General features: G+C 41.7%; 1 protein-coding gene across 2 annotated transcripts in view; it reads right to left on the bottom strand.

The window, feature by feature from the left end:
• The window catches only part of LOC110488252 (cytosolic non-specific dipeptidase), a 32,889-nt gene extending 17,304 nt beyond the window's left edge, over positions 1 to 15,585 (bottom strand). The window contains exons 1-6 of one of the 2 annotated variants that reach the window (XM_021560401.3): positions 15,383 to 15,585; positions 15,030 to 15,121; positions 13,482 to 13,625; positions 8,143 to 8,305; positions 3,901 to 3,989; positions 2,927 to 3,127 (exon numbers count right to left, since the gene is read on the bottom strand). In XM_021560401.3, coding sequence (XP_021416076.2) covers positions 2,927 to 3,127; positions 3,901 to 3,989; positions 8,143 to 8,305; positions 13,482 to 13,625; positions 15,030 to 15,089 — 657 coding nt within the window. In that variant the 5' untranslated portion in view covers positions 15,090 to 15,121; positions 15,383 to 15,585. Of the gene's footprint in view, positions 1 to 2,926; positions 3,128 to 3,900; positions 3,990 to 8,142; positions 8,306 to 13,481; positions 13,626 to 15,029; positions 15,122 to 15,305 lie in introns of both variants that reach the window. The other variant, XM_021560402.3, reaches the window with a different exon arrangement.
• Positions 15,586 to 16,134: the final 549 nt, after the last annotated feature.

Genomic DNA, 16,134 nt, shown 5'->3' with positions numbered 1-16,134 from the left:
TATGACACAACAGTAGTAGGCTTGATTACAAACATTAACGAGACAGCCTATAAGGAGGAGGTGAGGTCTCTGGGAGTGTGGTACCAGGAAAATAACCTCTCACTCAATGTCAACAAAACAAAGGAGATGATCGTGGACTTCAGTAAAGAGCAGAGGGAGCACTCCCCTATCCACATCAACGAGACCGCAGTGGAGAAGGTGGAAAGCATCAAGTTCCTCGGCGTACACATCACTGACAAATGGTAATGGTCCACCCACACAGAGTAGAACACTAGTCACTTTAATAATGTTCACATATCTTGCATTACTCATCTCATTTGTACAGTGGGGAGAACAAGTATTTGATACACTGCCGATTTTACAGGTTTTCCTACTTACAAAGCATGTAGAGGTCTGTAATTTTTATCATAGGTACACTTCAACTGTGAGAGATGGAATCTAAAACAAAAATCCTGAAAATCACATGATTTTTAAGTAATTAATTTGCATTTTATTGCATGACATAAGTATTTGATACATCAGAAAAGCAGAACTTAATATTTGGTACAGAAACCTGTGTTTGCAATTACAGAGATGATACGATTCCTGTAGTTCTTGACCAGGTTTGCACACACTGCAGCAGGGATTTTGGCCCACCTCTCCATACAGACCTTCTCCAGATCCTTCAGGTTTCGGGGCTGTCGCTGGGCAATACGGACATTCAGCTCTCTCCAAATATTTTCTATTGGGTTCAGGTCTGGAGACTGGCTAGGCCACTCCAGGACCTTGAGATGCTTCTTACGGAGCCACTCCTTAGTTGCCCTGGCTGTGTTTTTCAGGTCGTTGTCATGCTGGAAGACCCAGCCATGACATATCTTCAATGCTCTTACTGAGGGAAGGAGGTTGTTGGCCAAGATCTCGCGATACATGGCCCCATCCATCCTTCCCTCAATACGGTGCAGTCGTCCCGTCCCCTTTGCAGAAAAGCATCCCCAAAGAATGATGTTTCCATCTCCATGCTTCACGGCTGGGATGGTGTTCTGTGGACATCCTATTGTAACTCGTGTGTTCTGTGGACATCCTATTGTAACTCGTGTGTTCTGTGGACATCCTATTGTAACTCGTGTGTTCTGTGGACATCCTATTGTAACTCGTGTGTTCTGTGGACATCCTATTGTAACTCGTGTGTTCTGTGGACATCCTATTGTAACTTGTGTGTTCTGTGGACATCCTATTGTAACTCGTGTGTTCTGTGGACATCCTATTGTAACTCGTGTGTTCTGTGGACATCCTATTGTAACTCATGTGTTCTAGGAACATATTTTAACTCCATGCTTCACGGTTGGGATGGTGTTGTACTCATCCTTCTTCCTCCAAACACGGCGAGTGGAGTTTAGGCCAAAAAGCTCTATTTTTGTGTCATCAGACCACATGACCTTCTCCCATTCCTCCTCTGGATCATCCAGATGCTCATTGGCAAACTTCAGACGGGCCTGGACATGTGCTGGCTTGAGCAGGGGGACCTTCATGATCATTGATGCCCCACGAGGTGAGATCTTGCATGGAGCCCCAGACCGAGGGTGATTGACCGTCATCTTGAACTTCTTCCATTTTCGAATAATTGCACCAACAGTTGTTGCCTTCTCACCAAGCTGCTTGCCTATTGTCCTGTAGCCCATCCCAGCCTTGTTTAGGTCTACAATTGTATCCCTGATGTCCTTACACAGCTCTCTGGTCTTGGCCATTGTGGAGAGGTTGGAGTCTGTTTGATTGAGTGTGTGGACAGGTGTCTTTTATACAGGTAACGAGTTCAAACACGTGCAGTTAATACAGGTAATGAGGGGAGAACAGGAGGGCTTCTTAAAGAAAAACTAACAGGTCTGTGAGAGCCGGAATTCTTACTGGTTGTTAGGTGATCAAATACTTATGTCATGCAATAAAATGCAAATTAATTACTTAAAAATCATACAATGTGATTTTCTGGATTTTTGTTTTAGATTTCTCACAGTTGAAGTGTACCTATGATAAAAATGACAGACCTCTACGTGCTTTGTATGTAGGAAAACCTGCAAAATCGGCAGTGTATCAAATACTTGTTCTCCCCACTGTATATTCTATTGTTAAGGGAATTTTTATCTATAATGACTAATTAAGTATACATTTCAATCAGGATGTACTAATCAGAATACTATTATGTTACTGTAGATGTATGAATTTTCTTTCTTGATCCCAGAACTGAATATAATGTGTGTGAATGTGGTCAAGAGTTAGAACAATGACTGTCTGTTCCTTGGTACAAATGAATGAACGATATCTTCAGACTGGCTAGAATGCTTATCTACACGAGAACCTTGGCTCGTAAATTATATTAAATTGGTAGGGAGACGGATGTGGGAAGGCTTGAGATACAGCCTTTGTACTGGAACGGAGATGGCACGGGTTGGTGTTGAAACTAATGACGTCATTTTCAGTTTATAACCTGTGGTAAACTGTATCATATTCAGTACTCTTGTGAATAAAGGCTGCTATTTGACTTTAAGACCGGGCTCTGTCTATTTCTATAAAATAAGGGTCTTACAAATTCGTATGAATTGACAGTGTTTAATTTTAATTGGGTATTAGAACAGAGGAATGAAATTCCTGTAACAACTATATTCTACACTATCCTACTGTATCTTAGTCTATGTCGCTCTGACGTTGCTCGTCCATATATTTATATATTCTTAATTCCATTCCTTTACTTAGCATGTGTGTATTAGGTATATGTTGTGAAATTGTTAGATACTACTGCACGGTTGGAGCTAGAAACATAAGCATTTCGCTACAGCTGCAATAACATCTGCTAAACACATGTATGTGACCAATAAAATTTGATTTTATGACCCATGCAATCACTGTTTATTTTGATAATTGCACCCTCTAGATTTTTCTAACGCTATGGCCTCACCTCAATGAAGAAGTAGCAGATCCCCCTCAGTCCATAGGTAATGCAGGGTTTGGTATTGCCCAGCCAGTAGTTGTCTGAGATGCATACGTAATCCACGTCCTTCAGGAATGTGTCTTTGCGGGCGAACACCAGCTTGTCCAGGCCCTCCGATTCCGATTCCTCCATGCCCTCGAAGCAGAACTTGATGTTTATCGGAAGCTCCTGTTTTCATGAGAGGCATGGATGAGTATCTCATCGGGCAAAATATGGCACTATTTTCTGGTTGTAAAATGCTTTGTTGATGTCGTTGAGAAAATATCACCAGATTACAACCAACTGGTCTCTGTTACAACCAGGTAGAGATGTCATTTTCATTTGTTTTCTATTAACCACAAACTATTATGCCTCGAACTGAATGTCACTGTTGGGGCTGACAAAAGACTACTTCAACTTCTTCAGTCATGTGCTTAAATTTGATGACAAATAGAGATCATCAAATCATTCAAATAAAATGTATATAGCCCTAGCTTTCAAGTATCATTGTCACAAAGTGCCTACACCCCAAAAAAAGATCTAGAGGAGGAATAAGACTCAGAGGGGAGGCCCATCCTCCTCTGGCTGTACCTCAAATGGTTACTATGTCAGGGAGCTAGTATAAAACGTAGGTCAGCTCAATCATTAAACGCCGATGACAGGGGATAAAAATGACTTGAGGACTTAACGGCCATGATGCTCATAACACTGATGTGATCAACTGTAATCATCAAGACGAAGTGTCTTGATTCAAGCCAAGAGGCTTTTTACCATGGAGCTGACATCTCAAAAACAAGTCCTTTTAACCTTGCTTGTCGGTTATAGGCTTGTTATTAGGGGCCTAACCAAGAAAAGAGCACATGTACTAAAACTGTTTTGAAAACACAATACCATGGGTTTTTCTTTGTCCTGGGCTAGCTTGAGTGAGTGGTACTTATCAAGTCGTGGTGCTGCGTCTTTACCTGTTGGATCTTTTGGTAGCCCTCAATGCAGTTGAACCAGGCCAACACTGGGCCCTTGTCGTCTGTCGAGCCTCGGCCATAGAGCTTCCCTGCAGCGGATTAAGATGCTGATTTATGTTTTTTTATGATGAGAATTTACACAATCTGCAAGCCGTAGGTGGCTTAGTAAAAAAAAAATTACTTAAATCTAAACGTTAATGACTAAAACCATTAAAAAAATCTATAGTAATGATAATGATCTTGTTACGAATCCCTTTTGGCCCGACAGTCTAGGGGAGATGGTGACGAGACCCGTAACATAACTCATGCAATTTATAATAGTGACAAACGAAATAACCACGACAACTGAAATCTACTGTCAAACTCAGGGTTTATTAGTAAACACACGGTAATGGGGGTAGCAGGAAAAGGGGCTGAGCTGGACCCAAGGAAAGAAACAATAAGCATCCAAAAACACCCCTAAGCTAGACTACTTTAACAACAGCTAACTAACTAACCAAAAATACAGTGGGTGGTCCGCCCAGTTCTAACTAGGGTATTTAACAAAGTTTACCTACGGGTAGTGTATGCCCATGGGCGACTTGTCTTAGTTCCCCCTTTCCCCACCAGCAAACAAACAAACACCATCACCAAAAACAATACTCACCGGTGAGGACAAAGTTATATGGAGGTGCTCAAACAAAAGAGAGCTCAATACATAAAGAGAGATAGAGATCCATAGTAGGAGAGGGTGAAACAGAGAGATCTACAGACATATAATTTACAGAGAGATTGAGCTCCAGAGCAAACAACTGACAGGGTTTTTAAACCAAGGGAAAGGAACTGTGATTGGGTAGGAAACAGGAGGAGGTGTGATTGATGATTGATTGGGGAGTGATGATTTTCACCTGTGAGGGGAGAAGGAGAGAAAAGAACACACACACACAGGATACCTGTATCCGAAACAGATCTACTATATTATCTTTGAAAACTATTTCAGCCTTTAGTCATTTAAAAGATATCATTATCGACCAAAAAAATAAAAAATAAAAAAAATAAAATAAATTTAAAGTGGAAAATGCTACTAAAAGGAGAAAAAAAACATTTCTAGCTTCCCTGTGAAACGCATCAAGAGCCAAAAGAAGGAAATGAGGATTTAGCAACTGTCACAAGACATCAACAGGGTTTTGTTGGCATAGAAAAGTCTTCGGCGGTAAAAAAAAAAACTGTCTTGAGTCAGTCACCTGACGGGGGGGGGGGGGGGGGGGGGGGGTAATATCTGGTAAAAACAGATATAATGTATGTAGAAAATATAATGGTCAAACTATATATATATTGTTTCTATAAGATCACCTTTGAGAATTAAGAATCACCAAAATAAAAACTAGACAGTCAGGGAATCTAACATTTTTGTCATGGCATGGCCCCCATTGATAATGTTTGAGTCACTAAGATAACATATGCCATGGCAAAATCTGAAATCTGTAGATTTGCAGGAAATGTGCTTTAAAATAGCTACATTTTGTCACTGCGGATAGCAGAAGGGCGACGACAGCATTGGCCTCGCCCCCACCACCTAAGTCCCATTTTGATCCAGAAAAGTGTGTCAGGATGAAAGGAAAGTGCTGCTTACACATCTCTGCATTTGACATACTCACATGTATACAGCAACATAGCTCTGACTGACACATGTCCTTCCAATGATATGCTAATAAAGTGTAAAAATAAAATAAAAAAATCTGTGTATCCACACAAATGGCAGTTTTCACAATTAAATTCTAACTCAAATGTCACCAAATAGCCTAACACGGTCAGGATGTTGTGCAACCACAGGCAACGACATCAAAACAGAATGATTTGTCTCACTTGGCCAGAACAACACTAGGTTCCCAGTAAGGAATATACACTGCTCAAAAAAATAAAGGGAACACTTAAACAACACAATGTAACTCCAAGTCAATCACACTTGTGTGAAATCGAACTGTCCACTTAGGAAGCAACACTGATTGACAATAAATGTCACATGCTGTTGTGCAAATGGAATAGACAACCGGTGGAAATTATAGGCAATTAGCAAGACACCCCCAATAAAGGAGTGGTTCTGCAGGTGGTGACCACAAACCACTTCTCAGTTCCTATGCTTCCTGGCTGATGTTTTGGTCACTTTTGAATGCTGGCGGTGCTTTCACTCTAGTGGTAGCATGAGACGGAGTCTACAACCCACACAAGTGGCTCAGGTAGTGCAGCTCATCCAGGATGGGACATCAATGCGAGCTGTGGCAAGAAGGTTTGCTGTGTCTGTCAGCCTAATGTCCAGAGCATGGAGGCGCTACCAGGAGAAAGGCCAGTACATCAGGAGACGTGGAGGACAACAACCCAGCAGCAGGACCGCTACCTCCGCCTTTGTGCAAGGAGGAGCACTGCCAGAGCCCTGCAAAATGACCTCCAGCAGGCCACAAATGTGCATGTGTCTGCTCAAACGGTCAGAAACAGACTCCATGAGGGTGGTATGAGGGCCCGATGTCCACAGGTGGGGGTTGTGCTTACAGCCCAACACCGTGCAGGACGTTTGGCATTTGCCAGAGAACACCAAGATTGGCAAATTCGCCGCTGGTGCCCTGTGCTCTTCACAGATGAAAGCAGGTTCACACTGAGCACGTGACAGACGTGACAGAGTCTGGAGACGCCGTGGAGAACGTTCTGCTGCCTGCAACATCCTCCAGCATGACCGGTTTGGCGGTGGGTCGGTCATGGTGTGGGGTGGCATTTCTTTGGGGGGGCCGCACAGCCCTCCATGTGCTCGCCAGAGGTAGCCTGACTGCAATTAGGTACCGAGATGAGATCCTCAGACCCCTTGTAAGACCATATGCTGGTGCAGTTGGCCCTGGGTTCCTCCTAATGCAAGACAATGCTAGACCTCATGTGGCTGGAGTGTGTCAGCAGTTCCTGCAAGAGGAATGCATTGATGCTATGGACTGGCCTGCCTGTTCCCCAGACCTGAATCCAATTGAGCACATCTGAGACATCATGTCTCGCTCCATCCACCAACAGACTGTCCAGGAGTTGGCGGATGCTTTAGTCCAGGTCTGGGAGGAGATCCCTCAGGAGACCATCCGCCACCTCATCAGGAGCATGCCCAGGCGTTGTAGGGAGGTCATACAGGCACGGAGGCCACACACACTACTGAGCCTCATTTTGACTTGTTTTAAGGACATTACATCAAAGTTGGAAAAGCCTGTAGTGTGGTTTTCCACTTTAATTTTGAGTGTGACTCCAAATCCAGACCTCCTACATTTGATTTCCATTAAATTTGTGTGTGATTTTGTTGTCAGCACATTCAACTATGTAATGAAAAAAGTATTCAATAAGAGTATTTCATTCATTCAGATCTGCAGTGATGAGCAGTGTTTATATATATTTTTTTAATCTTACCTTTATAGGCAAGTCAGTTAAGAACAAATTCTTATTTTCAATGACAGCCTAGGAACAGTGGGTTAACTGCCTTGTTCAGGGGCAGATTGACAGATTTGTACCTTGTCAGCTCGGTGATTCGAACTTGCAACCTTTCGGCTGCTAGTCCAACGCTCGAACCACTAGGCTACCCTGCCGCCCCATTTTACAGACAGGTGACTGATTGCTGGACCATTGAGGAAAGCTCCTTATCAAACACTAATTTCATGCAATTATTATAGACCCATTTGAACGAGAGTGACACTGATCACAGCCTAGACTGCCACCCATGTAACCTGTAGTTTAGAGTCTTTAGGTAAATTGTTGCAGACTTTTGGAAAACATGCAGATAATAGCCAATAGTCCAGGGCATGTCTAAAGGGCTTGAGAACAACATACCACATAGTCAATTATGGGCAAGCCATGCCTTCATAGCTCTTTTACACCTTGCATACAGTGTGTCCTGTAGCTTTCATAGACAAGCGAAATTATTAAAAGGTGTGCCACACACAACTGCAGTCTGTTAGCAGATTTGATTTTTGATTCAGTAATCATACAGCATGATGTCATGTAGGAATGGTTTTTGATAAAAAAAATAATTATAAAACAAATGCAATAAGCCTATATTTCACAAGTCAAGAACCAACAGAAATCATGACACCTATAAGCTGATGCAAGGAGAAATGCTAATCAGAAACATACTTCCCCAAAATAAGAGAACACTGAAACATCAAGTCCAAATCTCAAAGTTGGCATGGATTTTGATGTTTCAGCACTGTTCTCTTTTAGGTGCTTTGAAATAGCTGCTCTCACCATCTTTCTCCACCAGCGTGAAGGGCTCTGTGTCCCAACCGTCGCCGATTGCGGCTGGCTGGACGTCCAGGTGGCCGTAGATGCACACCGTCTTCTTGCCCGGGTCAGAGCCCAAGCAGCCAAGGACAATGGGGGGCAAGGGGATCTCCTCTCCAGAGGGAAGCTGAAGGGGACAAATATAAAAAGGGTTTCATTCTCAAAGGTGTAAAAATCCATATTTTCATCTTCTCCTTCATTGCACCGACATGAAAGAAATGACCAGGTAAAAGAAGGGAAGGAGACAGATTTTCAAGAACCAGTGATACAGCAAAGCAGTCAGGGTTGAAGAAGATGAAGGGGGTCTGAGTCCAGTCAGAGGATCGGCAGCAGTGTTCTTCCCTGGAAGCCTCTCATGCTCCACAGGGGTGAAGAGGACTAAGTGAGTTAAGACCGTAGGATAAATGATTTACATCAATGAAAGTCAAGGGAGCAGTTGCATTTCATTTGATGGGCTGCAGTTTAATTCAAAATGTTAGTGCTGTGTATTTGCCCCTTTATTCATTCTCTACTTTTGAATATTTTTGATAATAAATGTTAGATCTTCAACCAAAACCTAATATTGGATAAAGGGAACCTGAGTGAACAAATAACAATTACATACTTATTTCATAAACACAGTTATGCAACACCCAACACCCCTGTGTGAAAAAGTAATTGCCCCATTACACTCAATACCCGGTTGTGCCCCACCTTCAGTTGGAATGACTCCAACAAAACTCTTCCTGTAGTTGTTGACCAATCTCTCGTCGTTGTGGAGGAATTTTGTCCCACTCTTCCATGCAGAACTGCTTTAACTCAGCGACCTTTGTAGGTTTTCAAGCATGAACTGCTCGTTTCAAGTCCTGCCACTACATCTCAATTGAGATTAGGTCTGGACATTGACTAGGCCATTCCAAAACCTTAAATGTGTTGCTTTTTAGCCATTTTCATGTAGACTTGATTGTTTTGTCTTGCTGCATGACACAGCTGAACTTCAGCTCACAGACAGATGGCCTGATATACTCCTGTAGAATTATCTGATACAGATAATAATTCATGGTTCCTTCTATTAAGGCAAGTTGTTCAGGTCCTGAGGCAGCACAGCATCCCCAAACCATCACCAGCATGCTTGACTGTTGGTATAAGGTTCTTATTTTGGAATGCAGTGTTTGGTTATCGCCAGGCATAATGGGACCCATGTTGGTGGTTGAAACTATCTATGAAGACAATGTAGCTGGGAAACAAGTACTGATTGATAAAAATGTTAACGCCACATATTTAAAATACAAGAAAGACCAAGTAGTACTAAGGTGCAAAACTAATCCATAACAAATATCTATACAAAAACAAATCTCTTCATGCTTTCTGCTCATGTTTAATGTTGCTGAAAGCGTATCTATTCCAAGCTGTGCTTGTAGTCATGTGTCAAGATGCAGTCAGTGGTAGTGGCTGTTTTCCCACACAGAATGTTGACTGTGGCACACAATTCATACCTCGACCATAACATATAATCTACCCCTTCCTGATTTAAGAACCAAGAAGAAGAATTCTTAAAAGGCCCACTGCAGTCAACAACTTTATTTTCCTGTGATTTTTATGTTTACACACTATGAGGTTGGAATAATACTGTGAAATTGTGAAAATTACGATATTGCCCTTTTCGTGTAAGAGCGGTTTGAAAAGACCGCCTGAAATTTCAGCCCGTTCTGGTGGGATGGAGATTTTACCTGCCAAGTGACATCACCACTACTTAATAGACCAATAAGAATGAGAGGGTTCCAAACCGCTCTGCCAATAACTTGTTTCCAGGTTTCTCCTCCCCAATCAGACCACTTCCAGACAGTTTTAGCAAAATTCTTGCTTGAGAAATTGCTCTTTACTAAATATTCCATTTGTGTTTATTTTTGACCATTTTAATTGAAAACCATTACAGAAAGGTACTTAATTGTTACCCAGAAATGATTTGATATGGAGATAAAAACAGATGCATTGGACCTTGGGTTGGCTAAGTGCTTTGCTCAAGGTCAGGAGATAAGGCTACAGATATCAGTAGGAAGCCCGCGCCTCTTATTTCCAGGCTTCGCGCTGCCTAGTGGTTAGAGCATTGGGCAAGTAACCGAAAGGTTGCTGGATCGAATCCCTGAGCTGACAAGGTAAAAATCTGTCATTCTGCCCCTGAGCAAGGCAGTTAACCCACTGTTCCACAGGCGCCATGGATGTTGATTAAGGCAGCCCTCCGCACCCCTCTGATTCAGAGGAGTGATTTAAATGCGGAAGACACATTTCAGTTGAAGGCATTCAGTTGTACAACTGACTAGGAATCCCACTTTCCCTAACTCCATTACAACATATGCACTGCCTCCAGAAAGTATTCACACCTCTTGACTTTTTACACATTTCGTTGTGTTACAGCCTGAAGTTATTACAATTTAGAATGTGGGTCACTGGCATACACACAATACCCCATAATGTCAAAGTGGAATTATGTATTTTTTTCTCTTTCAAATACATTAAATGAAAAGCTGAAATGTCTTGTCTAAGTATTCAACCCCTTTATTATGGCAAGCCTAAATAAGTTCACGAGTACAAATTTGCTTAACAAGTCACATAAGTTGGATGGACTCTCAGTGTGCAATAAGTACTTAACATGATTGTTGAATGACTACCTCATCGCTGTACCCAACAGTTGAGCAGGAAATGTCAAACACAGATTCAACCACAGGGAGGTTTCCCAATGCCTCGCAAAGGGCACATATTGGTAGATGTGTATTTTTTGTTTTATTAAAGCAGGCATTGAGTATCCCTTTGAGCATGGTGAAGTTATTAATTACACTTTGGATGGTGTATCAACACACCAGAAAACTGAGGATGGATCAACATTGTAGTTACTCCACAATACTAACCTAAATGACAGGGTGAAAAGGAAGCATGTACAGAATAACAATATTTAAAAACATGCATCCTGTTGCGATAAGGCACTAAAGTAAAACAAAGTTAGCAAAGAAATTAACTTTTGTCTTGAATTCAAAGCGTTATGTTTGGGGCAAATCCAACACAACACACCACCGAGTACCACTCTTCATATTTTCAAGCATGGTGGTGGCATTATCATGGGTATGCTTGTCAACAGTAACGACTAGGGAGGACTTTTTTGGGGGGGATAAAAATAAATGAACTGCAGTGAAGCACAGGTCAAATCCCATAGGAAAACCTGGCTCGGTGTGCTTTAAAACAGACACTGGGAGACAAATTCACCTTTCAGCAGGACAATAACCTAAAACACAAGGCCAAATATACACTGGAGTTGCTTAGCAAGACGACATTCAATGTCCCCGAGTGGCCTAGTTACAGTTGACTTAAATCCGCTTGAAAATCTCTGGCAAGACTTGAAAATGGTTGTCTAGTGATGATCAACAACATGACAAAGCTTGAATAAGTTTAAAAATAATAATGCAAAAATGGTCAAATCCAGGTGTGCAGAGCTCTTAGAGATGTACAGTGGGGCAAAAAAGTATTTAGTGAGCCACCAATTGTGCAAGTTCTCCCACTTAAAAAGATGAGAGGACTGTAATTTTCATCATAGGTACACTTAAACTGACAGACAAAAAATGAGAAGAAAAAAATCCAGAAAATCACATTGTAGGATTTTTAATGAATTTATTTGCAAATTATGGTGGAAAATAAGTATTTGGTCACCTACAAAGAAGCAAGATTTCTGACTCACAGACCTGTAACTTCTTCTTTAAGAGGCTCCTCTGTCCTCCACTCGTTACCTGTATTAATGGCACCTGTTTGAACTTGTTATCAGTATAAAAGACACCTGTCCACAACCCCAAACAGTCACACTCCAAACTCCACAATGGCCAAGACCAAAGAGCTGTCAAAGGACACCAGAAACAAAATTGTAGACCTGCACCAGGCTGGGAAGACTGAATCTGCAATAGGTAAGCAGCTTGGTTTGAAGAAATCAACTGTGGGAGCAAATATTAGGAAATGGAAGACATAAGACCACTGATAATCTCCCTCGATCTGGGGCTCCACGCAAGATCTCACCCCGTGGGGTCAAAATGATCACAAGAACGGTGAGCAAAAATCCCAGAACCACACGGGGGGACCTAGTGAATGACCCGCAGAGAGCTGGGACCAAAGTAACAAAGCCTACCGTCAGTAACACACTACGCCGCCAGGGACTCAAATCCTGCAGTGCCAGACGTGTCCCCCTGCTTAAGCCAGTACATGTCCAGGCCCATCTGAAGTTTGCTAGAGAGCATTTGGATGATCCAGAAGAAGATTGGGAGAATGTCATATGGTCAGATGAAACCAAAATATTACTTTTTGGTAAAAACTCAACTCGTCATGTTTGGAGGACAAAGAATGCTGAGTTGCATCCAAAGAACACCATACCTACTGTGAAGCATGGGGGTGGAAACATCATGCTTTGGGGCTGTTTTTCTGCAAAGGGACCAGAATGACTGATCCGTGTAAAGGAAAGAATGAATGAGGCCATGTATCGTGAGATTTTGAGTGAAAACCTCCTTCCATCAGCAAGGGCATTGAAGATGAAACGTCGCTGGGTCTTTCAGCATGACAATGATCCCAAACACACCTCCCGGGCAACGAAGGAGTGGCTTCGTAAGAAGCATTTCAAGGTCCTGGAGTGGCCTAGCCAGTCCCCAGATCTCAACCCCATAGAAAATCTTTGGAGGGAGTTGAAAGTTCCTGTTGCCCAGCAACGGTCCCGAAACATCACTGCTCTAGAGATCTGCATGGAGCAATGGGCCAAAATACCAGCAACAGTGTGTGAAAACCTTGTGAAGACTTACAGAAAACATTTGACCTCTGTCATTGCCAAAAAAGGGCATATAACAAAGTATTGAGAAACTTTTGTTATTAACCAAATACTTATTTTCCACTATAATTTGCAAATAAATTCATTAAAAGTCCTACAATGTGATTTTCTGGATTTTTTTTCTCATTTTGTCTGACATAGTTGAAGTGTACCTATGATGAAAATTACAGGCCTCTCTCATCTTTTTAAGTGGGAGAACTTGCACAATTGGTGGCTGACAATACTTTTTTGCCCCACTGTAATTGCTGCCAAATGTGATTATAACATGTATGGACTCTGGGGTGTGAATACTTATATAAATTAGATATTTCTGTATTTTATTTTCAATAAATTTGCAAACATTTCTAAAAACATGTCTTCACTTTCTCATTATGGGGTATTGAATTCAGGCTGTAACAAAATGTGGAATAAGTCAAGGGGTATGAATGCTTTCTGAAGGCACTGTATCAAGGCACATAGTGAAAAGGCCTACCTTTTGTTTGCCAATGTCTACCATTTCCACAGTGCCCCCCAGCTTCTCAATGTCCTTGGCTGCCATCTCCATCATCTTCTTGATCTCCCCTCGCTTCTCCGGCCAGGCGGACACACTCTGCACAGCCACCCATTGGGCAAGACGCTAAAGGCAGAGAGGATAGAGAGAGATGAACATTAGACCCAATTCTGATTATTGTTTTTAAATTGTAGGCTATGATGAATCGTTCAACATTGTTGCTTACGCAACACACATTTTTGTCATGCCAATATAAATACATTTTCAATTGACAGAGGCTTTGAAGCCAATTTCATAAATTCATACGCACTCAGTTCATTTTAGTGGCAGTAATCAAGGAACATTTTGTGAGAGAAAAAAATACATATTTACCTGATGTATCTGATATTAATAGTTAACAATTAATACTTTGCAAATAGTAAGACATTTCTGTTCTATTAATGCTGTGAATGGATGGCTTCCACTCCCTGCAGCTAATCTGGGTGTATGATTCACTAGAGATGGCTTGAGCTGACAAATGAGTTAAAGACTGCATTCCATAGACAAGATGTGGTGGGTGTAACCGAGATAGATAGCCTGGAAGAGTTTAGAACAATCCTTCATTGTCTCTAAATCATCCTGGCATCTGGGAAACTAAGACAACAACCCCCGTGCAGAGGGTTTATGATGCCCCAATCTGCATGGGCGTGGTGGAACCTGCCATGACTATAGACCAGATGAAGCATAGAAAACGTAAATCGGGGACACCCAAATTAATATATGTTACGTTTGGTATGGTTAAATTAAAGACGAAAGTAGGGTGGTTGGTCGGGGAGGATGTATAACGCAAACGTCTAGCAACCCAAAGGTTGCAAATTCAAATCTCATCACAGACAACTTTAGCATTTTATCTAATTAGAAACTTTTCAACTACTTACTACTTTTTAGCTACTTTGCAACTACTTGGCGTGTTAGCTAACCCTTCCCCTTACCTCAACCCTTTAACCTAACTCCGAAACTTAACCCTAACCCATAGCCTAGCTAACATTAGCCAGCTGCCTAGAATTCGTAAAATATCAAACGTTTAGCAAACTCGTAAAATATACATTTAGCAAATTTGTAACATATATGAATTGGATTTTGTAACATATACGAAATGGGTGATGGACATCCACAAACTAATACATACCATACAAAACGTAACATATCATACTATATGAAGTCTCGGATTTATGCACAGAATAATATGAAATGCTCTGAGACTAGGTTGTGTTACCATGTCAGTTCTTGCTACTCGTGACCTAAAGGGGTTGGAGAAGTGAAAGCAATAGCCTAGGCATGTCAGGCTAGGATTTTATCAAGTCCTTCGGAATCTGAAGTTTAAGAATTTAGTTAAAGAATGTTAATATAATGAGATTCACCTGGAAAGTAATGTTTTGGCTAAAATAGTACTATGGCTAGCAGATGCATTACTAAACTCAGTCAAATCAGAGATAGTAATAACGTTACATGACTAAATGCATTATAATTCAAGTAGTGAGTAAACCCTACCTCAATGTATAGCTCCTGGTGTTCGTCCACATATTTAAAAAGTGCTTGGAGATGAGCCATCTTTGCTGGTAGTGTTTACTGGAATCTAAGAGCTGTTGGGACAGAGATTATTTGAACTACGAATTAACAGAGCAATGCACATGCCTCAATCTCTTTAACGTTTTATCGACCATTAGCTCCTCCCAAAATGCTGACTGACACTAAAAGTAGTTGTGATGGCATGATAGTATCTCAGAAACCCCCAACGTTGCAAATAACAATGTGGAATCGTCATACTCATAGCCAAGTGAGTTTCTTGTTGGCAAGAATCTGTTTCTGAAACCTTTTGAGTTAGCTGCCCCGTTCAAACCCACCGTTCAAAACAAAAATGACGTAATTAAAAGGTTCCCCCGAGGGAATCTGGTATTGTTTTCATAATGTCCGAGTCATTTCTAGAACCGCGAGATGTGCGAGACCTGCCTTCCCTTTCTTGTCCAGAAGGAAGGCAGGTCAGGGCTTCGTGAGGCTGAATGATACCATGTTGCCATCTTAGTTCACGACAAGAGATACAACACTAAATCGAGATGTGTGTTTTGACCTATATATCCCTACAGGAGGCATTTTGGTAGACCGTCATTGTAAATAATAATTTGTTCTTAACTGATTTACCTAGTTAAATAAAAATACATAAAAAATTATACACTATGGACGGCTCAGGTGCAGTGGCGACCTGTCAATCAGGGCAGGTGGAGCAGAGCCACACCTGTTTTGAGCCCCACATTTTTTGTTTGCCTGTTATTTGCCTGTTTTTGTTTGCCTGTTATAACGTGTCACATCAGTTTGCAAACAATGTAAAATATGTTTATCATTGAGTTAATAAAGCCGCATACCAACATGGTCTCTTTGTTTTCTTGAGTAAGGCAGCTCCAAAATGAAGGTGTTTCAGCTTAGCTCAGTGCTTTCTGTGGTGGTGGGTAAACCAGCAGGAATTACAGAGCGTTGCACTGTGATTGGCTCAGTGTTCTGTCACTCATGGGGACACTACGTCACCGCCAAGTCTAAGGGGAGAGCAAAAGAATTCTAGCCCCTTGGGTGCTGCCATAGAGTTACGTTAGATGTGCCGACC

Source organism: Oncorhynchus mykiss, chromosome 30 (genome assembly GCF_057628025.1).
Source record: "Oncorhynchus mykiss isolate SJ-2025 chromosome 30, ASM5762802v1, whole genome shotgun sequence".
NCBI lineage: Eukaryota > Metazoa > Chordata > Actinopteri > Salmoniformes > Salmonidae > Oncorhynchus > Oncorhynchus mykiss.
The sequence above is the reverse complement of the archived record's forward strand: the minus strand, read 5'-3'. Positions and strand labels throughout refer to the sequence as shown.